The 22,707-nt window shown below is 45.9% G+C and overlaps 2 protein-coding genes across 4 annotated transcripts; one reads left to right on the top strand and one right to left on the bottom strand.

The window, feature by feature from the left end:
- Positions 1–10,742: 10,742 nt before the first annotated feature.
- Positions 10,743–15,299, top strand: LOC123093285 (serine/threonine-protein phosphatase PP2A-4 catalytic subunit). Of its 2 annotated transcripts, XM_044515206.1 has the most exons (11): positions 10,743–11,013; positions 11,624–11,680; positions 12,179–12,262; positions 12,375–12,446; positions 12,543–12,614; positions 12,808–12,848; positions 13,351–13,417; positions 14,003–14,194; positions 14,281–14,370; positions 14,451–14,558; positions 14,837–15,299. In XM_044515206.1, exons 1-11 carry the CDS (start codon positions 10,921–10,923, stop codon positions 14,900–14,902), a joined length of 942 nt encoding a protein of 313 aa, XP_044371141.1. In that variant the 5' UTR covers positions 10,743–10,920; the 3' UTR covers positions 14,903–15,299. The 2 variants fall into 2 exon arrangements, with proteins under 2 accessions (XP_044371141.1, XP_044371140.1); XM_044515205.1 differs by having other exon boundaries at positions 12,375–12,614.
- On the bottom strand, positions 15,265–18,538 carry LOC123093284 (fatty acyl-CoA reductase 2, chloroplastic). 2 transcript variants are annotated; one of them, XM_044515204.1, is made up of 9 exons: positions 17,865–18,538; positions 17,657–17,760; positions 17,358–17,557; positions 17,140–17,240; positions 16,786–17,008; positions 16,527–16,688; positions 16,352–16,433; positions 15,856–16,250; positions 15,265–15,759 (listed from the first exon to the last, which is right to left on the bottom strand). In XM_044515204.1, exons 1-9 carry the CDS (start codon positions 18,214–18,216, stop codon positions 15,549–15,551), a joined length of 1,830 nt encoding a protein of 609 aa, XP_044371139.1. In that variant the 5' UTR covers positions 18,217–18,538; the 3' UTR covers positions 15,265–15,548. The 2 variants fall into 2 exon arrangements, with proteins under 2 accessions (XP_044371139.1, XP_044371138.1); XM_044515203.1 differs by having other exon boundaries at positions 15,265–16,250.
- Between the last annotated feature and the right edge of the window lie 4,169 nt (positions 18,539–22,707).

The following is a 22,707-nucleotide window of genomic DNA, read 5'->3' as shown; positions in this document are numbered from 1 at the left end:
AAATAAAAGTAACCAGTCGTCATCACTCCAAGGTATTCAAGTAAGAAAGCATGCGTTTGTTGAGTTATGCAAGGCCATGCTTCCGTGTTTTGTGTGGATGCTGGAACACACAGGCATCTTATCTTCTTGCCCCTTTATACCAAATTTTGGTATTTTTATCTTTTTAACTGACAGAACCACTCTATATTTGTCGGCATGGAAATTGGAATAGACATCCAGTGTGAGAATATCATAGCTGCGCTAAGTAAATGTACTATTGTTTAGAATGATAGTCTCACTATTTTTTTTAAAATTAGGATGGTTTGCCTTACTAATTGTACAGTTTTAATTTTTTTGTTGTTGTTCAATTTGCTCTCTGCCATATTATTCTATTTTTGAGAGTTCATGAAGTCATTCTGAAATTTTATTTTTCATGTTGCTCAGCTCCTTTTCTCTATGCTCTATCAGGCCGCAACAGCCTAAGTTTCTATTTTCTATCTTGGCTCCACTGGCAGTAGTAGGATGCTCATTGGCAACCCAAGGTGTGTATGCCCCTACTTCCCCAAGGTACTCAAGCCCCATGCCTGGGCCGACTTCAGCCACTGGACAATAGTTCCGCCTTAATTTGTTCCATATATGTCTTGCAGTATCAATGCATTTTCCATTCAACTTTCTAAAGATTTTTGTTCACAGATGTATGCTGCTATGAGGCATGTAGCACCACTTCTCCTGACTGCTATAATCAGTGGAAGATCTCATGACATGGTATGTGGTTCATGTTTTCTGTGCCTCTTGATATTTGACTTTGTGAAACTAACCGAATTGTACTAAAGATTGGCGTCATGGTCTCATGGAATGGACATCATGGGGCTTATTAGGAACTTTGAGTTCAGCGGGCACCATGCCGAAAGGTGAAGCAACTTTTGGTATTTTGTTATAGCACGATTTGTTCTTCTATTTCCTAAACTTGATCGCTCACTTGCTTTCTTTCACATGGTAAAGAGGTCTATCTCTTCCAATACACAATCGCTGAGGTATGTATCAATGTCTAAAGGTTAAAAAAGACCCAGGTTACACCATATGGTTTAGGTTGCTCACCTTGGTGGCTGACTAGGCGTTCAAAAATCTTAGTGAGAGTATAAAGGACATTGTTGATGGTGCAATAATGGAACACAACAAGTTGTGTGTGTGTGTGTGTGTGTGTGTCGCACGACCTGGGAGTCTACATCTAAGAGTTCCTTTCAATTTTCTATCAGAAACATTTCTTTATAAAAGTTCTGTTGGACACTTATCTTCTCTTTACTTATCGTTTCGTGGGACTACGAAAAAGTTCATCTGTGTGTAACTACAGGGTTCTCGAAGTCTGCCCTCTCATTGACAGGGTGAAAGTTGTGGAATTTTTGCTTTAACTGCATGGAGTAAGATGACAGGACATACAAAGATGCATTCAAGGTAAGCTCCAGTGAAATTAGGTGTTCATAAGACAATTCTTTCAAGTTGCAACCTACATTGTGGTGTCTCCGTTCATCAAGTTCTGAGCACCAGCTCCAGTGAAATTAGGTGTTCATCCAGCCATACTCCTAGGTGGCTTTCTTTGGTGTGCTTATTATTGTGTAGTTAATTAGTGGTTATGCACATGCCTCATCATCTGATATTTCTGCAGTAGTTACTGAAAGCAATCTGAGGACAAAGCTTTGAATGTTGTTGTAGTTGAAGATTCAAAGTTGCAAGGCAAGCACAGTTAACAGGGATAAGAAACTATAGAAGATTTATCAAACCAGATATGGGCTTGGTTATGCACTGAATCATTGTGGAGGATCTCAGGTAATTAGGCCATACACCCAAAATTAAATTTTACTTGCTTTTAAATGTTTAGGGGGCAGATGATGTTTCATATGCTAGACTGAAGTACCCACCTTTTAAGAGTATCACTGATACTCCAGTCACCCATAAAAATGGAAGTACTGGAAATTAGTTTGTAAGGAAAATAACTAAATAGTGAGTCCGAGCAAACCTACTACCTAGATTACATGAGATCATTTTAGCTCTAAGAGTTTCTTTTATTTTTTTTTTACATTCTGGTAAACATGTGGGTGAATAACTGTTAGAAATTGTTCTGTATGTACACGTGCATTCTACTAGAACTGATGCTTGAAAGAATAAAAAGTTCTATAATATTTGTAAGCCAAGCAGTGGAAAAGCTCACTCCTCACAGTAGATTACCATCGTCTACGTATCTGCTTTGTCGAAACAGAGTCCACAGGTTTACTCATGTCATCTGTTTTTTGTTGTTTGAGGGAAGGTTTGTTAGGAGCCCATCACTTCTGCAGCAAGCCCTACAGAAAGAGAGCTAGATATAATGGTACTTGCTAGCCTTTTAATGGACACTTCCTTTTGGCCTTTTTTAGTTTCTCTAATTAGGTAAGATACTTCAATGAGTGAGAATTTTTTGTTCCCTCCCTTTTTCATTGTCTTTTTGAGTTTTTCTTTGTGGTGAGAGGAGGATAGAGATACCCAATTGCCATGGGGATTACAGATTAGGTGAGGTCACATTGTTTGTCTCGGCTTTACAATGTGAGGTAAAGGAAGAAAATAAAGTAATGTTAGAATATTACAATCATATATCTAGACATATCTCTACTCCTAATGGAGCAGTTGGAAAATAAAAGCCGGGAGAAGTATGAATCCAAACACGATCCCCTCCGTCCTCCTCCCGCGATGCGCGTCACGTGAGAAACCCTAGCGCCACCGCCGCCGGGACCCCCTCCGCCTCCCCTTCTCCCCTCCCCTGCCGCCATCTGCGAGCAAGGACGGGCGAAGCCCGGTCGGCTCCGGTGGTGTGTGTGTGGGGGGGGGTCTTCCCTTCACTGTGTGGCCGCGTGTGGCGCAGGATGCCGTGGCTGATGAAGGCGCGGTGCGAGCAGGGGGCACGGCGGCGTGGCATCTGAGTTTGGGGCGGCGACACCTGGCCAGGTGCTCGTGCGGGTGGCTCTACGGCGGGGGTGGGTGCGATGTTGCCGGCGGCTACGTTTGTGCGTGACCAGATCTGGCAGCGGTTGTGCCCGCGGCTTGCGCTGGCTCGGCTATTTCCTGGGTGGCTCGGCACGCGCGGGAGCTCAGCGGGCGGCGACTTGGGTCGCCGCTGGACCTTGTCGTCTGGCTGTGTGGTTACTGGTGGTGGATAGTGGTCGCTGGTGAGATTCATCTTGTCCTGCCATGGCGCATGTCTGAGTGCGGCTCCAATCCAGCCCCTGCTAAGCTTGCACATGTCGCGACATAGGGCTGGACCTTTCCCAGTGATGGCCACAGTTGAGGGATGGATCCAACGTCGGGAGGGCCACGGAACCATCCTTGCCTCCTGTTAGGTGGCGCACTGCTCGTCCTTGCACGGCCTGGCAGGACGGGGCGGTGGCGGCCGAGTGCGGCCGGCCCGGGGGTGGGCCTCGGACCTGGGGACCGTCCAAGGGCAGGGAAGGAGGTGCCTTCCTGCCCGTCTCTTTGCCTGTCATGGCTGCAAGCTTTGGTAGGGGATGGTGTCGGGACCATTGGTGTTGGGGCGGCGCCCCTGGAGGTGGGAGGCGTGGGCTCATGGGCGGAGCTCACGGCTCGGGTGTGAGCTAGCTGCCGTGACCGTGCGGGGGGTGTGGTGGTCAGGGTGCAACAACCGGAGGGGTAGGATCAGCGGGCCTGGTTTGTTGTGCGTTGCCTCGGGGGCTGTGAGGACTTCCCGGGGTGAAAAGCTGCTTTGGCTTTGCCAAGCCGACGACGACGTCGCCTATGATTACAACAGTTACAGTAGCTAACTATTTAAAATGCCCGTGGCAACGCATGGGCATTCTACTAGGAAACATGTTACAGTAGATAACTACCCCATGATTACAACATTAAATATTGATAGGAGTACAAGCATTGGAGGAGTACTCAGTACTCACCATGTTCAACGAAGTCATGGTGGTGGTGGTGGTTTAGGAAGTCGTAGGTAACGGCGGCATCATCACGGAGCGGGGACCATCTTCTCCTCGATTTAAACTGTAGTACTCCATGTACTCCCACTTGTAAACTATTTGAAATGTAGATCCACTCCAAGAATGTGCTCTGAAATGGAGTAACATGGAGTATACTCTAAAATCTGTTTGGTTTGAGCCCAGTAGATCAATCAAAGTACGCTGGCGTGATAACAAGAATACTGCAACCTAATCAGTTTGGTTTGAGCCAAGCAAAAGTACTAAAATCCTGACAAAAATAATACTATAGCACGATACACATGATTTCAGAGATGTTGATTTCAGTACATACAACCCATTGATAAACATGATTTTCAAAAATGTTGATTTCAGTTAAACTACAACGTTTACTCCAAGCAATACTCTAAGAAACAATACAAGTACACCTACTGTACTGAAAGTACTCCTGTAGTGCAAATACTCTAGGCAGAATGTACTCCTACAGTACTGAAAGTGTACTCATGTGAGTACCGAATTTACTGAATTTAGAGGCATCAAAATGCTCACACCCAAGTTCAATCATCTACACATGGAGTAGTGCAAGCGAGTGGTCTTTACCATGCCTGAATCGACAAGAGGTAGTGGCATCAGGAGCTGCATCGTCCAAGAGCAGCAACAGCCTTTCCAATCGCTCCTTGCGCCTTGCCTTTCCAATCTACTCGCGCGACAGAGAGTAGTTCTTGGCCACAGTACATCTGCATCCATGTCCCTTCCAGAGCAACAATCACAATCAGCTCTAGAATCTCTCCTTGCCTTTCCCCAAATCATAGGCTCCAGAGATTGGAAAGACGTGGGGAAAATTAAGGATGCAAACCTTGCAGGTCGAGCGTGGGGAGCTCGACTTCGGGGGCGACCTAGGAGCAGGTGACAACGAACTCGTGGAAGCGATGGAGCACCAGCAGCGTTTGGGATGGCAGCGTCCAACACGACGCTCCTCCTTGCAGGTCGATGGCGATGAGGAGCATCAGTGTCCGTCGCTGCCGTTCGTCGCCACCGTCGTCGAGCAGAACAAGGCCGCCGTGCCCGCGCTCGTCAGGCTCCAACTCGACCTCACTAAAACAACCAACTTTGGCTCGACCGTGATGCAGAGGAAGCGGGCGAGAGGAAGAGGCGACGCGGACGAGAATGCGAGGAGGCGACGCTTGGGGAGAAGGGTGGTGACGTGGCTGAGTCGCCAACGCAGGTGAGGGGGAGGTGCATCACCGACGCAGGTGAGGGGGAGGTGCGTCGCCGCCACGGGCTAGGGATTTAGGGGAGTGGGTGAGCGAGGGGAATGAGCGTGAAGATGGGACTGAGCGAGTGGGTGAGTGAGTGAGTAAGCGAGGGGTAAAGCTGGAAACCACAGAAAGTAACTTTTCCGAGAAATGTACTACAAGAACCATCAATGTTCAAAATACAAGCATTTATTTTTGTTATCACTATTTTAAAATAATACTAATTTAGGAAATTGCAGGATGTGTCTGGCTATTATGTTTCTTTATGCTCTGGTGGAATGGTAAAGAATTACTTCGTCCGGTTAGTACCACGAGTATTTTCCGTTGCACATTTTAAGACCTTCGACATGAAGTATTCTCGTTACACGTTGCTTGTGTAAGATGTGTATAAGCTGAGGAAGAATGCTTTATTATATTTGCTCAAATATTGTGCGAATGAAATTGAAGACAACATTCTTGATATTGTGCGAGAATTTCTTAAGCATAACAACTAGATATTAATTTGTAATAGAATTTTAGTTGGATCATCACTATATGTAGATATCATTAATTTATCTTTTTTTATCAATCTACATTGTAAGTGAATTGGACTTCAATAAATACCCAACTTTGCCCGTGCTATCTTGTTTCTACATGTGAAATTTAACATGCATTATGTTTACATAATTCTAGCAAAATATTTTCGTAGCAAATGGCAAGGCACCCACATTCCCGTGATATCTTATCTCTACATGTGAAATTAAACACACATTATGTTTATACAACTCAACATAAATATTTCAAAAGCCCGTGGCAACGCACGGGCATTATACTAGTTGGTTTAGTGTTCGAGTTACTCGCCACTATCGCTTGCACAAGCTATTCAAACTCACTGTCTGAATCAGTTCGGTTTCTTGAGTCTCAACTACAAGCTGAAAGACATCGATCAACTGTGCTGCGATAAGAAGCGGAAGGACTGCGGAAGTCCCTGGAGCATTCAGATGCATACTTTCTGGTGCAACAACAAGCATTGGAGGATTTTAGTTTCAAACAAGACAAAGTTAATAAGCTTGCTAAGCTTATTGCCAGCATGGTGGATACCCAGGATAACGTTTCTTGAGCTCTTCTGAAGTTGTTTCAGTTATGCTCTTGTTTGGCTGCCACATTTATTTGCACTGGTGGCCAATTTTAACGGCCAGTGTATGTAATACGCTGCTTTGTTCCCTATTTTTGCACTGGTGGCGAACTTTGATGCCCAATGGATGTAATATGTGTAATAGCGGTAATAGGCTAGCGTTAGTTGCTTGCTTATTTATTTTCTTATTGTCTTGTTTAGTTGTTTGCTTGTAGTCACTATAGTTTTTTTTTCGCGTTTTTCTAGTGGTTACAGTAACCTATTTTTGGTAACTAGGCCATAATAATCATGGTAACACCCGGACTGTTGTAACCATGGGCCTCATGCGGGCCGTATGATCCATGGGCCTCTACGGGCCATAGGATCCATTGGTCTTCTATATGGGTCGTAGGATCCATGGGCCTTCTACGGGCCGTATGATTCATGGGCCTTTTGCGGGCCGTAGGATCCATTGGTCTTCCACGAGCCATAGGATCCATGGGCTTCTACGGGGCGTATAATCATTTCGCCAATCATGGGTCGTACTATTCGTGGACCATAACGGGCCGTTAATAGGTCGTATTTGATAACTCTATGAAAACAGCCCAACGGGTTTTCTTGACATGAAAACATCCCAATGGGTTAACGGGCCACAAATGGGCCGACTGTAACCATGGGCTGAATTTGGCCCACAAGCAGAAAATGATGGTAATGGGCCGTAAGTAACCGAATGCTGGAAATGAGCCCAAGAATAAATGGGCCCTGAGAAGGCCGAAAGATAACATGGGTTGGAAACGGCCCAATGGAATAATGGGCCGTTAATGGGTATAAAGTGATACACTATTCATTACGGGCCAGTTTCACCATGGGTCGTTAATGGGCCAAGCGTTACAAAGGGCCTAATATGGGCCAAAAGACATCATGGGCCATACATGGGCCGTATGTTAAAACATGTTGGAATCATACTGGACGGCCCAGATGACGCTACCGGGCCTAATTCGAATAGGTCGTAATGGGCCCTGGGTTAGCGGGCTGTAAATGGGCTATATGCAAACAAACCGTTAACAAGGTTTCCGTGGGCCGGCCCACAACCTTTTGACCAAGTCAAACGGGCCGGCCTTTTCATAGGAATGGGCCTCTATTGGGCCATGCCACGTGTCGACGTATCATAGGCGCCTTTGGTCCAATGAGTGGATGACATCTGTCCCAACGGTGAGCCGACACGTGTTTCCTCCAGCCAATGATGATTTTACACATGGAAAATCCCCATTGGTCGGGGCTGTTAACGGGTTATCGAATCCAAAACCGGACCCAATAGCTTAACTGTGAGCCGTTATGGTGGATGCCACGTGTCGGTCACCCTTGACGAAAGCACTGCTATGACGCGCGATTTATCGTCATGGAAGTGGACACTTCCTTGATAATAATTTTGGTAATGTCATGGAACACTTCTACGACAGCATAGGTATGACTATCTTGATTCTGTCATAAAATCGTCATGGATGTACATGCATGAGAGAAAAAGTGACCTACTATGACAAACACGTATCATCACAGAAGTGTATTTTTTTGTAGTGCATCATCCCGACGACCACCATGATGAGGAGGGTAGTCCACCTTGAGGGTTGATGGTTTGTACAAGTAGCTATGTGTTTAATCTATCTCTCTCTCTCTATCTCTCTCTCTCTCTCCCTCTCTCTCGTCTTCTTGATTTGGCATAATTGATGTATTGTGAGCTTTGTTGATATAGTTGGATCATATGGTGCTTTCCCCTTTCTATCTTGTTGTGATGAATTGTGTTTTTCCTTCAAGATTTCATTATTATCGGATTGAATACTTTTATGGATTTGAGAGCACTTGATGTATGTCTTGCTATGAATACCCGTGGTGAAAATGGGGTATCATATTGATTCACTTGATATGTTTTGGCCTCAATTCGCGGATTCCCGATGTGACATTGGGGTAATCTATGCATAGGGGTTGATGCACGTTCTCGTCCTTGTTTCTCTGGTAGAAATCTTGGGGCACTCTTTGAGGTTCTTTGTGTTGGATTGAGTATTATGAATCTGAAATTGTTTGATGCATATCGTATAATCAACTCACGGATACTCACAGTGACATTGGAGTATCTGGGTGACATTAGAGTTGGTTGATGTGTATCATGTGGTGTTATTTTAGTACGAAATCTTAGATAGACCAAAAAGGATAACTTGGTGTTATTTTAGTACGAACTCTTGGATAGATTGATCGGAAAGGATAATTTTGAGGTGGTTTTGTACCCTACAAACAATTTCGTCTATTGTTCTCCGCTAGATAGGAATTTTGGAGTGATTTTTCATCGCATGTTGAGGGATGGTTATATGATCCAATTATATTAGCATTGTTGAGAGATTGCACTAGCGAAAGTACGGACCCTAGGCCTCATTTCAAGCATTGCAATACCATTTGTGCTCCATTTTACCAATTGTTACCTTGCTGTTTTTTATTATTACTATTACAAAAATCAATATCTACTATCCATATTATACTTGTATACTATCTCTTCGTCGAACTAGTGCACCTATACAATTTACCATTATATTTGGTGTGTTGGGGACACAAGAGACTATTTGTTATTTGGTTGCAGGGTTGTTTGAGAGAGACCATCTTCATCCTATGTCTCACAATGATTGATAAATCTTAGGTCATCCACTCAAGGAAAAATTGCTATTGTCCTACAAAACTCTGTGCTTGGAGGCCCAACACGAGTCTACAAGAATAAAGTTGCGTAGTAGACATCACTCCAACTTACTGATTGGTCCACATAAAAATACCACAATGCTCAAGTTCCGGTGTAAAAAAGGAGTAGCCATCCTTTGTCCATTCGCTGAATCACACACCAGATCCAAAAAGTGTACATTGTAAGTACTAAACAGAGCAGCAAGACAACTCCAACTACAAATTTAATTGAACATAGCATGAGCATAACTAAACTATAAATGTTCAGCCATACAAAACTGAACTGTACAACTAAAAAAAATCAGTTAACTGCAAAAATGTGCACTGAGCAAAATTCAGTTAACTAACCGCAAAAACTGAACTTATATCATTAATGAACTACAAAAGTTGCTGCAATTCTCCTGCATGACCATTAGCATAACTGAATTACAGTATCAGGCATAACTGCATGACCATGAGCATAACTGAAACTGCACAACAAACATCATTGAGCATAACTGAACTGCAGAAGTTCAAAAAATGAGCACTAATTTGCCTCCGACAAAATCATCTCAAGAGCACAAAAGAGCTTCATTTAAGCACCCACATCCATTGGAGACTATATTCACCGAAGAACCCTAGGCCTAAACCCATACTTTATCAACCGAAACAACTACTTTATCAGCCAAAACCCTAGCCTAAAATCATCGCTCAAAACCCTAGTTTTACAGCCGAACGGACGTAAGAAGAAGGTAGACGACGAACATAGCAAAGCAGAGGGAGGCAGAAGACTCCTAGTAGTCGGGTGGGAAGATGCCGAACGGGCGGACGGGATGAGCGGAAGGAGGTGCCTCCATACCACCAGTGAACTCCGGTGACGGCGATGATGCCGTGGTGGCTGACGCCATCAGTTGATTGCCGTGGCTGTCGCCCCCAACATGACACTACCTGGCCGCCCTTGAACGAACGAATGCGAACAAATACTGAGACAAATTTAATTCAGGTCCAGTGTATTGCGACTTGAATTCAGAAAAAGGCAAGGGTTATGTGCAAAAGTGCAGAGGACGATCGGCTCGACCACTTGGGCGCCACTTGTCTCGCTCTGATTGGGCTATGACCAAATCATCACATCTAGTGCAAGTTTGAGAATGGTGTGGTGCACTTTTGCAACTATTGGACTAAATCGTTACATTCTGGACATGTTCTAGATTTGGGGTGCTTTTAATTCTTCTTTCTTAGTATGGAGCCGGAGGTTTCTACCCCCGTTGATCGAAAAAGATATATCCCTATTTTCTGATGAGTTAAAAAACCTTGATTAAATTGCACGTTGGATCGTAAAGAAAAGGAGATTTAAATTATGGCAAATAATTTATGAAGATTAAAGATAATTTCCCTATATTCTGATCAATTCAGAAACTCGATTAAATTACACTTTTCATAGTAAAGAAAAAGAGATTAAAATTACATGTTTCCGACTCATATTTTTTTTACAGGTTGTCATCATACTATGCTGCGATGAGAAAGCCAATTGCCGATCTTCAACTAGGATCAAGTGTGTCGCTACTCAAATGGCCACGGAGCCCCTCCGGATCTCGATAAATCTCGAATTTTGAGAAGGATGGCGCCCCGGGTCTCTCTCCGGTCCACGCACGCGCTCGGCCCCCGCCGGCAGCCACTTGCGAGCCGCGACGCGGAGCGCGTGGGTCCCACCCGCTGGACAGATTTGGGCCCATGTGGCGGATGATGGGCTTCCCGTCCGCGTCCAGTTCCTTCCCCCGCTCCCCCCCCAGTCTCACTCCCCACTCTCCTGTTCCGCGGCCCCGACCCAGCGCTCCCCTCCCTCCCTCTCGCCCCGCCTTGCCGCCGGCGACGAGCTCTAGCTCAGGTTGCCTTTTCCCCCGGTCGGCGGCGGAGGAGGCGGGCGGCAGAGGACATGGAGCCCATGAGCGTGGACAGCAGCGGCTGCGGCGGCCTGGACGCGCAGATCGAGCAGCTCTTGCAGTGCCGCCCGCTCGCCGAGCAAGAGGTGAGATTTCCGCACGCTTCTGTCCGCCGTTCCATCTGGCTTTCTCGCTCGCTCCCTCGCCGGCGCCGCCGCCGGATCTGGCGAATGCTCGTTTTGATCTGTTATCAAAGGCGGCCGCCTCTAGGGTTTTTTGACAACTCGGCTGCTGGTTCGAGGCCCTGGATTCGGGGCGTGATCCGGTGATTTGGGTGCTGTTTGTCATGCTGGATGGTTTGGAGGATGATAGATATGAGTCTAGCTTGCGCCTGTCCAAGGGTCGTTTTTGAATCATTCTGCTGCCGTGCTTCAGATTTGGTCTCTCGGGATAGATCTCCTGTAATAGTTGCTTTAAAGTAGCGTCAAAGTAGGAATTTTTGCAAGCTCCTATTGTCTCCACTGCCATATCAGTAGGGAAAACGCCATCTTTAGGGGCAAGTGCATCTTCCTCAAAAAAGAATGAAGGGTCAAGTGTATCACCTGTAGGATGTCGTTCGTATACATTTGGGTCGATGTGGATAGTGTGTGAGTTGTTGGTCAGAAACAGGAATATTTGATGCCCACAAACATTTATAGAGTTTATTTCTCACATTCCTGGAATCAGACTTGTGTCCTTACAGCCCCACATGTGCAGGTTAAAGCACTATGCGAGAAGGCTAAGGAGATATTGATGGAGGAAAGCAATGTGCAGGTATTACATACCATCAGTTCTCATCTCACTTGTGCAGTGTATCTTTTATACACGCGTTGGGTATCTTCATAGCTGGTTCCAAAGGTTGTTTGAGCTTATTATACTGTCTTGGATCTTGGCACTGCCTAAGCAACAGCATCGTCATTGTATTGTTCAGATAGCTGTTTCCTTTATTCAGTCCTATGTGTCGAGGGCATTCTGATCAATAATTTGCTTTCAATTATATCCTGTTCTTTTGGTGATTTTTGTTCAACCCATAAACTGGCAATTGCTGATGCTAAAATAAACATAGTAATTTAAGGTCTTCTTCTTCCCCGCCCATTTCATCTGCTTAATTGTTAGCTCTTATGTATATCATGAAATGGTACAAAGTTCCACTCTGACACCTCAACACTGCATTGTTACAAACATTATCTAAAATTATCTACCTGTATGGTGATAAGGTACACTTGTAGATAAGCATTGGCTTTAAGGTGTTGCATTTTCTTTGTTTTGCAGCCAGTCAAAAGCCCAGTGACAATCTGTGGTGATATTCACGGACAATTCCATGATCTTGTTGAGCTTTTCCGGATTGGCGGGAAGGTACTACTGTTGTTAGCTGATCTTTATTCTTTCCTACCATGCACCCTGCTTTAACACAATGCATTTTTTATTACATCTCCGAATGGCTGACCTTTTTTCCTGTTGTTTTCAGTGTCCAGATACTAATTATTTGTTTATGGGGGATTACGTGGATCGTGGATACTACTCTGTTGAGACTGTTTCTGTAAGAATCAACCTACTTGTGGATACTACTCTATTCTTTCCAATGATACCATGTTCGAATTCATGTTATATGTACTTGATGATATTTCTTATCCAGCTCTTGGTAGCACTGAAGGTTCGCCACCCACATCGGATTACAATCCTCCGCGGAAACCATGAGAGTCGGCAGGTACTATAGATATTATCTTCCCAATAGCTCAATAGCTGTCATTATCTCAGTTTGAATGGTAAATGGAGCAGGCTTCTCGTTTCGAATCTTACATCTCCTGTTTTATGCATATTTTGCTTTATTATAATTTTGATGTTGTTTTGTCATGTATTTTTCTTCTCAAACTGAAAGTATGTTTTCACAATGGTTGCAGATCACACAAGTATATGGATTCTACGATGAATGCCTACGAAAGTGAGTTCACTTGATCTTATTCCAGTTCTAGCCTGTTCTATATGTACTTAATCTTATTGTTGCAGCTGTGCTAGAAAATCTGTGCTTGTTCAATCTGATCCTAATGCTCTTTTAACTAAATTGTCTTAATTCTCATATATAGTTGTGCCACTTGTGTTCATGTATGTGAATCTAGTTGGCATCATCTATTCATGTGTCTTTTATACCTGCATTTGTAGAGATTCCTTAGATTAGTATTGATGATGTGTTGATTGCATACACATGACTTGTGAAACTAGTTGTATGATCTTTTCTTCTGATGTTGCTCTATCACCATGCTTAGGAGCTGCATATGCTTTGAGAAAATTTGAATAATTACATGTTATTGTTATGTAGTATATAAAGTTACAAACTCTTTAGTCCAATATAAGTTGATTACGGAGAACATTTTTACTACATGTGATAGTAATCATAGTATTGCTGTCTTAGCAATATCATTTATGTTTTCTTTCTTTCTAACCAGGTACGGCAATGCAAATGTATGGAAGATATTCACAGATCTTTTTGATTATTTCCCATTAACAGCCCTGGTGTGTACTCTGAATCTTAGACCTCCTCTCTTTTTCTTTGGATTATTCTGCATTTTTTAAGATGCTTGCAGCCTTATCGTGCGGATTGTTTTTTTTTCGTGTTAAATTATATGGATGTCCAGTTTATATGCAGCCTTATGTTTCATGCCTTGCCCACTTTGGACTCGGTAGCTGAGAACATATCCATGGACCGTGGCTAATGTCTTCACTTCGTATGAGTGTGACAATTCATAAATTCTTTACTTAAAAAGGAGCGAAACACAATCTTGGATGATTCTCACCTTAACTGTTAGTTGATTTTAGCTGTTTTGCTCTTTCTAGTGCTGGTAGGTCTTGACTCTTGAGATACCCAGTTGTATGAATGGACTATTAAACACTGAACTTATTCATTGATAGGTTGATAATATACTCATTGTTTTTATGCTATATGTATGATAAAATAGCTGCCCTCCACGCTTCTTATTATCAAATAAGGTTTTCTTGCATTTTTCTCCACCCTTCTGATTATCACATAAGGTTTTCTTGCATTTTTCTCAGTATTTTGTGTTCAGGGGCTATATTGATATTTTGTTTACATTCTTGAAGGTGGAATCTGAAATTTTCTGCCTGCATGGTGGTTTATCTCCATCGATTGAGAATCTTGATAGTGTGCGTAGCTTGGATCGTGTCCAAGAGGTTCCACATGAGGGTCCTATGTGTGATCTTTTATGGTCTGATCCGGACGATCGATGTGGTTGGGGCATTTCTCCTCGTGGTGCAGGCTACACTTTTGGGCAGGTACTACTGTAGCACTATTGTTCCTTTTACAAGCACTATTTGCGGATTTGCTGAGTTGTACTTTGTTCATTCTTCTTTTTTCGCAGGACATATCTGAGCAGTTCAATCACACCAACAATCTCAAACTTGTTGCTCGGGCTCATCAGTTAGTTATGGAGGGATATAACTGGGCTCATGTAAGCTGGTTGGACTTTAGATACTTCAGCTGATTTCTTTTGCAAGCAATATGTTATGATTATTCGCTGTTCATATACAGGAACAAAAAGTTGTTACCATATTCAGTGCTCCAAACTATTGTTACCGATGTGGCAACATGGCATCCATTTTGGAAGTTGATGACTGCAACGCTCACACCTTTATTCAGGTGATCACGAGTTCACTTCTTCATTTTTACATGATGATACTTTCTCTTTGTTATTTGGTCCATGGCTGTGGCATCATCCAGCTAGGCACGAAATGCAGATCAGTCATATATATGCACCCATTTTACTGTAAAGCTACTGAAACATCAAATAGAAATGTTAATGTTGTACTTAAATCGTTTTTTAGAAGACAATATACAGAAATAGGTTCCTCATGTTGTGCCCTCTGATTTTTTATCACTTGATACTTATCAAGCTGGTTTCCCCCCTATTGCTGCAGTTTGAGCCAGCCCCTCGGAGAGGTGAGCCAGATGTGACAAGGAGAACACCTGATTATTTCCTTTGAGTAAACTGGCTGCACCATTTCTCAGCTTGTATTGCGATAGTCCGCACCGATCAGTGAGATTCTGCTGGATCCAAATCTGCACATGAGCCAACAAACAATAACAAAGGGGTGTACCAAAGCCCTGTGTAAAATTGGCCCCCCATTGGTCAATCCCAAAAGACTGCTGCTATCCTGAAACAAAAGAAGCTTCATGCAGCCACCTGCTGAGTCCCAGGTGAAGAAAGGGCCATCCATGCACCCTCTCCCTCTATACTTTGGCAATTTCATAGAGGCATGGCATTTTACATTGGCAAAGACTGAACTCCTATATGTAGCTTAAGCTTGTATCACTAGGCTTGTAATCTGTATTATCAACGGTAAGATACAGTTAATTAAATCATATTTCAGTATTTCCAAAGCTTTGTTTTCCCACAAATACACCATAAGAAATTACATGCAGAGAGAACAAGTATTTTCTGTTGTTTAGGACAAACAGGTCTATAATGCAGACTCAATCTGACAGAATGTCATAAACCTTAGTTAAGTTGCTGCTAACACAGAACCAAACGGTGTTTCTTAAGTGGATCACGTGCTTAGGCACTTGATACATCTAACTCTAGTGTACACGCCGCGGCGCATTTCGGTGTTCGGTGTTACGGCGGTGGGTTCACACTGTGGAGGTGGCGGCGAGCACCGTGGAGGAGGGTGGCGATTCCGCGGTGATGCCCCTCCCTTTCATGACGTGCTTCCTGAGCCCTGGGATGTGGACGTTGGTGATGTAGTCCGTCCAGTCGATGCTCCTCACGTTGAAGTGGAACGCTGCCTTCTCCTCTGCCGACATCTCCGCCATGAGCCCCTCCGTGTTGCCATTGTCGAACCTGCATACGCCGTCCATCGCCGGCGACGCATGGTAGCAGCTTTGAGCAAACAAAACATATAAATGACATGCCATGGGTGGGAGAGAGAAAGATGACCTGCCGGTGTAGAAAGTGTAGGGCTGGTAGATGCTGCCGAGGTGGATGGTCTGCTCGACGGACTTGGCGCAGAGCTCCTGGAGGCGCTGCGAGAGGCGCTCGTCGGCGGGGATGCCGGCCCTGGCGCTCCGGAGCAGCGCGTCCGTCTCGACGTAGCTGGCGAACTGCTCCATGGTGTCGAAGAGGCGCATGGGCGGCACGGCGATGGGCTGCCCCGCCGCATCGCTGTAGGGGCTCCTCGTGAAGTGCTGGAACAGGAACCGGCTCAGGTCGCCGAACACCAGCGGGTTCACCGTCGACGACGCCACGTGGTACACGTGCATTCCCCCCTCCGCCGCCTGGCCGTGCTTCGCCATCGTCGCCAGCGTCGCGTTCACCACCATGTCCGCCGGAACCTTGCCAAAGGACACAACAAGAAAGCCATTAGCATCTGCGAGATCAGCTCCATGGCCTCACTGCGTACATTTGCTTAATTAGGGAATGCGTAGCTGATTACCACGTCAAGAACGCCGGCCGGATCGGCGAGGAACCCGCTGAGCTGCCCTTTGCCGTAGTAGAGGACGACAGGGTCCATCATCCTGTTCGAGCAAATCAATTGGCCAATGGAAATCAGAAACAGAATGTTGATGAACTCTGCAAGATCGTACCACATTCTACACTCACGTACGTACCTGTTCCCTTCCATCCAGCCCGGGAAGGGGTCTCTCCAGGTGCTCTCGATCACGCTCGGCCTGATGGTGACCACGGGGATCTCCCCTCGCATGCTGTTGATCACCATCTCCCCCATGGCCTTGGTGAACACGTAGGTGTCCTGCCACCCATGGAGCTTCGCTCTACAGGAGTAACCAGCACGTTCAGCAAATCAAACTAATGTCGCACCTTCAGACCGAGACCAAGGAGGTCATGGCAAGAAATGTATGCATTGCTTACCTCTCTAGCCCCAGATCCTTCATCTCCTGAGAGAACGAAGCCGAGTCATCATCGGCGCGCCTTCTCGAGTCGAAGGCCAGCTTGATCTCCGCCTCGATGTCCAGCACGGCGTTCTTGTGCTGCTCCGAAGAATCCGAGGATCCAGCCGACCCTTTCCCTATGGTGTCTCCCAACCGAAACGGCTTCTCCAGCACGACACCCTGCCTCTGCCCGTTCACATACGCTGCGATCATGCATGGTTATTATGTCATGCAAATGCAACACAACCGTTGGAAACCCCCCCAAAGGGAAAATTCTAAGTAAACATCGCTTTCACGCGGAAAGGATTCATTTGGCAGATGGCATGAGCCTGACCTGTGGACACTTGCAGGAAGAGCTTCAGCCTTCGAAACCGATGCGCGAAACTCATTATCCGGAACGGCCCCACGGTGTTGATGTCCATGGCGACATCATACCTGGTTGAATATTCAGATGTAAAATTCTGTTTCACACGATGGAGTGACTGAATCTTGGAGCAATGCAAAAACTCTAGCTAGAAGACAAGTGCACGTATATATTATAGAAGGACGAACCTCTCGTCGAAGGTGGTATTGGCGGCGGAGTTGACGATGATGTCCACCCGCTCCGCGATCTCATCGGCCAGCTCGGGGGCAATGCCGATGTTGGTCTCCCTGACGTCGCCAACTACGGGGACAAGCTTTGTCGCTATGAAACCTTGGTAGTCTTTGCCGTGGATCTCCTGCAGGCGCTTGAACAGCTCCGTGTCCACCACCTGCACGAATGCCGCGCACGGGAAAATGGAAAAGAATATCATCGTTTGGATGAAGATCAAAACTGGTAGGGTTAGGGTATGGTTAGTTAGTAGTCATACCTCATTTTGCAGTCTCTGCAATGCCGTCTCGCTGTCCTTGGCCTTGATCAGCACGTATATCTTGCCCACGTCAGGGTTCGTCCTCAAGATTTTCTCGATCAGAACTGACACGGTAGATAAATAAATTCGAAACGAAATCGAGCACGAAAATGGCAGCGATAATCAAGTGGAGGCAGAGAGAACTATGAAGATGGCGACATAAACGTACCTTTTGCTAGGAAGCCAGTCCCGCCGGTGATGAGGAAGTTCTTGCCGCCAAGGAACTCCTGGATCCCGAGCCCGTCAGCGTGATCGTGACCACCCGCCTCCCGCGCCGAACCGGGCCCGGAGCTCTTGCCGTGCACCGGCAAGGAAGGCGGCCGCGACCCACCCGACGAGCCGCCCAGGTACCCGTTGGCGATGCCGCACGACAAGCCGCCGTCGGCGGCAGTGCGCCTCCTCGACGACGACGACGACGACAATGCAACCACGCTCCTCCCGTGGCCGCCGACGCCGCCGGCGAAGCCCGGGCGCCTCGCGGCGGCGACGGCGCGGGAGAGGTTCACGCACGAGCTCCCCATGGCGCCAAGGAGGGAGGTCACCGTCGTCAGGTACGGGCTAGGTACGTACAGAGGGTAAACGATCGATGTTGCTGCGGTGTAGAACCGGAGGAGATGGCGAGTAGGTGGGCGGTGCGCCGGGTTAAAAACCAGCTACTTCCTGCCTGCTAATCACCAGGCGAGTAAGTCACCTACAAAGCTCTCGGATGGTGGAGCTGATCGGCAGGGGCCGGGGTGGAGGGAGGCTGCGAAGAAGTTGCATGCATGGGGCTCGCTAGCTCGCTCGATCAGGAAGCTAGCTATCGAAATGATCTTTTTTGCCGCCGGCCGGGCAGACAAATATGGCGCGCCGGCAATTTATACCGCCGTGCCGTGGGAAGAACACGAAAAGAGTCTGGCCCCCGAAGTCTTTTGCCTAACTCGTGCGTGGCCGCCTTGGGGCAGGGCGCGCATGCAAAGTTCGTGCGCGCATGCTCTTCTTGGAAACGCAGTCCTACTGTAGCATAGCGTCCGTGCAAATAAGTGCAGCCCGAACTAGTACTGTAGCTTTTTGACGGCGGAATGAATGGGCCACTTAAGGAGAAAATGAAATCGCATCAACCTCATCCGGCCTAATCAAGGTACATGCCAATGACATTAGAAACACATTGGGAAAACCAAGGAGGAAATGAAGTGGCATGTGTGGGTGTTTTTATTTGAAACCATTTGGGTAAAACTTATAAGGGAAAATGGGTTTTTAACCCAAGCTAATGAAGACCAGGAAATGCTTTTTAAGAATCGTCAAATCTATCAGACTAACTAAACATGCCTTTAGGTCAAATATACATGCATTGAGATGGAGCATAATGCAGCAGTTAGAGCAACTCCATCGCGCCGACACAAACGGACGTGCGTTTTGTCCGCTTTTTATCCGTTTGGTCGGCTTGTTCACCCCTTTTGGTGTTTGGATCGGCCGTGCGCCCAACGCGCGGACGCATTTTCGTCCTCAAGGCCGGCCCGCGATCATTTTTAGCTCTTTTTGCAAACATATGAAAATTTGGTCTTGGTTCACGTAATTCAAACAAAATATAAATATCTCATAGTTTCACAACCAAATAAAATCTCATAGTTTACAAGCCAAAAAAATTTAATTATCAAATACATAAAAAAAGATAGCCGTTACATCTATAAGTTGCCAATGTGAGCCCACATATACTCAACCAAATCATTTTGCAGTTGAATATGAGTTTCTCAATCACGCATTTGATAATGAAATTCGGTTAACTGCGCAAATGTTGTCACTCCTCCATGCTCGACCACAATATTTTCACCCTGAAACTGAAACTCTTGGTCGTAGATACGTTCCGGCCGCTCATCCTCTACGACCATATTGTGCATGATCACGCAAGCAGTCATCACCTCCCACAAGTGCTCCAAGTTCTAGCAGGATACCGAACGATGCCCATCGAGATTGAAGAACACCAAAGGCATGCTCCACATCCTTCCTAGCACTCTCTTGCTCTTGGGCAAATCTCTTCCTCTTCTCTCCTATAGGTTAGGGATTGTCTTTGCAAGAGTAGTCCACTGAGGATAGGTACTGTCGGCTAGGTAATATCCTTTGTTATAGTGGTGGCCATTGATCTCAACATTGACCTCCAGGCAGTTTCCTTCTGCAAGCCTTGCAAACACCAAAGAGCGTTGAAGCACGTTGATATCGTTGTGAGATTCGGCCATGCCGAAGAAAGAGTGTCAAATCCAGAGATCTTGTGAAGCCACGACCTCAAGTATGATAGTGCAAGCTTTGACATGGCCCCTATACTGCCCTTGCTAAGCAGAAGGACAGTTCTTCCAGTCCCAGTGCATACAATCTATGCTACCAAGCATCCCCGGAAAGCCCCTACGGACATTGATCGCCAATAACGGGCTGTATCTGCACCATTTGGCTCTCTCAAGTGCTCCGGGCCAAACACTGCTATCACAGCCTTGCAGAACCTATACATGGAGTCTAGGCACGTGGACTTGCTCATTCAGACATTCTCATTAATGAGATACCGAAAAATCTGTATGCAAGCATCGGAATAGTTGCAGTGCATTTCTGATAAGAGGAGAAGTCAATCTTTCCTAGGGCATCCTCCTTACACTCAAAATACTTATCGTATGCTACCACTCCCTCTCGGATATAGTTGAACAAGCCATACGAAAGCGGCGCTGGAATAGGTTGTGTTTGAAGAGCGGGTAGGGGGACTCGAAGTAGTCCTGCCAGAGTAGGCAATGGCCGCTGCTCCCTTAGTTGCAATTGAACGCCGGAGTGTGCCCCGGGATCGAGCCCCTAAACATGGGCCGCTGCCTACTAAGGTGGTCATGGACGACCCATACATCAGCCACAAGCTCCTCATCGTCGGATGAAGAATCATCAAAGTCGTAAATGAAATTGTGAAAAAAGAACTCGTCGACGGAGTCCATTTATACCTTGCAGGCAAACCGTCGAACAACTTGCGGGCGTCGTGGAAGAAGCTGGTCGATGAAGAGCCTCGGGCCTCTCCTGGACCAGCTAGAAGGCTTGTCGGTGTCCAGCGGGCATGGCGGAGCCGGACGCTGCGCATGGGTGCTGCGGGCAGGGGGTGGCGGCGGCGACATCGTGATGTTGCGGTGGCGGTGGTAGCAGCGACGTTGGAAGGTGACGTGCTGCGGGGGGAGGTATGTGGGTGTGGACGGCTAGCATGTGCACCGGAACTGGGCGCCGGCGGCGATGGGTGGGGCGGCCGGGTTTGCTGGATGTCGCTGGGAGGACGATGAAATTGCCAATGTGCCACCGACTGGTGGGCCAGGGGAGGACAAGGGCGGCGTCGCGCACATCACACGCCTGAAATGGGTCGTGCGTGGACAAAAAATGAACGCTCATCCATTTGGGTCACTGCGTTGGGCCGTCTTTTGTGTCTGTTTCGATCCAAATGAACACGCACAGACAATTTGGGTCGGCGCGTTGGAGTTGCTTTTATAGTGCACATGGATGTAGCTAGGGGATGGACAAGGTGGTCCATGGTCATCCTAGAAATTCCTCGAAGCCTATATATGGCGCACAAAATATTTTTAATGTAATTAAATTCATATTAATATTTTCAATGTTGGTCCACACTGACCCCTTGGGTTGGCTATATCCCTAAGGTGCCATTTGTCCCCGGGGATAAACTCCAAAATGATCATGCGTTGTCGGCACGTATGGCAACCCGTGGAACATATTTATCGTGGGCAATGAAAACATGTCCTAGTAGAACAGAAGGAGATTCTCAGGGCTCAAGAGCTTTGTTGCTCGGTTGCCTTGGCCTGTTTCCGCGGCTAGCACGAGGAGGATGAGGCGCCAGAAGCAAGAAGGGAGCAAAGGCATCTCGCGGTGCGCCAAGGCAACAACCATCGCCATATACAGAGATGTACTCCCTCCGTTCCTAAATGCAGTGGCGGTGCCAGAAATATTGTCTTGTGTAGTCAATTTGAAATTGTGTAGTCAAATATACAAATTTATACAAATTTATTTCACTATTTCTACACCTATATGCTAGTTTCACCAAAAAGCTGGGCAGTCAATTGACTACCCAGCTTGTACGTGGCTTCGCCACTGCCTAAATGTATGTCTTTTTAGAGTTTTCAACAAGTGACTATATACGAAGTAAAATGAATGAATCTACACTTTAAAATATGTCTACATACATCCGTATATTGTAGTCTATTTGAAATGTCTAAAAAGACTTCTATTTAGGAACGGAGGGAGTACATGACAACCATCTCAAACTTTATTTTTTTGAAGTCACTATTAGGCCTTTGCAGTTGTGGAGATTTGAGTCAACTAATTTGCCTTTTGATAATGAGGGTGTGGATAGGTCTCAGTCAACTGAGATTTAACCATGTTTCATGCAATTGATACAGTGTATTAGAAGAAAAAAAACTAAAAAGAAATTTTTTATACGAATCTCTGTGCAAGATCAAAGGAATATAGCATCGGCTGAGACATAAGGAAGTCTCAATCGATTTAGCAAAACTGTTTGACAATTAGTATTTTCATGGATGTTCATGGTGACACGGTTGTGTTTATCTTAATGCTCTAGTTTAAATGATGACATGGCTTAATGTGGTTTTCGGTAGGTTTCAACTGAAAATAAAGTGAGATGACAATATTACATCAAAACAACTAATCTGATGATATAAGTCACTATCATCATCAACAAAGGATTGACTCTTTAAATTACGTCCCTGTCATCGCTTTTCTAAAATACGCAAAAACATGTTGTATCATATATTAGAATGGGAAATGTTTAGAAAGCAAGCCTCATTGACATGTTTAGGACATCAACTCAATGCACTCAATACCTGAACCAACCTCCCTAATGCCTTGTTCGGTTAAACCTCTTTTGGAGAGGATTGAAGGGGTTTGGAGGGGATCAAGGGGGAATTTGACTTGTAGGGGAATTAATCCTCTTCAATCCACTCCAATCCCCTTCAAACCCCTTGCAACCGAACAAGCACTAAAAGAAAATCAAT

The sequence above is a fragment of the Triticum aestivum genome, chromosome 4B, assembly GCF_018294505.1.
Source record: "Triticum aestivum cultivar Chinese Spring chromosome 4B, IWGSC CS RefSeq v2.1, whole genome shotgun sequence".
Lineage (NCBI taxonomy): Eukaryota > Viridiplantae > Streptophyta > Magnoliopsida > Poales > Poaceae > Triticum > Triticum aestivum.
Note: the sequence above shows the minus strand (reverse complement) of the source record. Positions and strands in the feature narration are given on the sequence as shown.